The sequence below is a fragment of the Penaeus monodon genome, chromosome 21 (assembly GCF_015228065.2).
Source record: "Penaeus monodon isolate SGIC_2016 chromosome 21, NSTDA_Pmon_1, whole genome shotgun sequence".
Lineage (NCBI taxonomy): Eukaryota > Metazoa > Arthropoda > Malacostraca > Decapoda > Penaeidae > Penaeus > Penaeus monodon.
The window spans coordinates 20,697,052-20,697,730 of NC_051406.1; the positions used below are offsets into that span (position 1 = coordinate 20,697,052).

Below are 679 nucleotides of genomic sequence, written 5' to 3' on the forward strand. Positions count from 1 at the left end.
GGGAGGGGGGACATGTGCACACAAGAAAGTCAGCACTCTCAATTTTGGTCTCATTAGTCAAATTTGATTGTATTGCTATTTGTACATAGTGTCACAAATGCAGATCTTTGTACATTTTGTACTGGATATTTTGTTAGATTTTATAATTTTTTTGTGCACTGTTATTATACACCAGTATTATTGCTAGTCCTTTTTTTTTATTGATGTGGATTACTTCTTGAATTTGTGATATTTTGTTTATATATTTATATTTTACTGGAGGTCTGATCGGTTTGATTTTCTTCCCACTAGGTGCCTTAGACGAAGATGAGAGTGAAGGTGAAGGGGGTGATTCTGGGTCCACTATTGTAACTCCAGCTGGTGAGGTCCTCAACTCAGGGGAGCGCCATCAACTTCGGCACCGCGAGCTCTTCCTCTCCCGACAGATAGAAACCCTCCCTGCCACGCACATAAGGGGCAAATGCACTGTCACGTTACTCAATGAGACAGAGTTGCTCTTGGCCTATCTCAATAAAGAGGTGAGTAAATGTTGATTTTTATTATAACTTGATAATCATCTCTTTTGTTGTGATATCAAAGTTTTACATCTAAAACTGGGATTCATAAATCTGTAGGGTTAATATTGTTACAAGAATCATTAAAGGATATAAACATTTTTCCTTCTTCCCTTTCTTATCTC

At 37.6% G+C, this 679-nt stretch overlaps 1 protein-coding gene across 1 annotated transcript in view; it reads left to right on the plus strand.

Annotated features, from left to right (window-relative positions):
* The window catches only part of LOC119586328 (metastasis-associated protein MTA3-like), a gene marked incomplete at its 5' end in the record, with an annotated part of 92,111 nt that overhangs the window by 59,832 nt on the left and 31,600 nt on the right, over positions 1-679 (plus strand). The window contains 1 exon segment of the mRNA XM_037935038.1: positions 292-518. Within this exon segment, the coding sequence (XP_037790966.1) occupies positions 292-518 (227 nt within the window).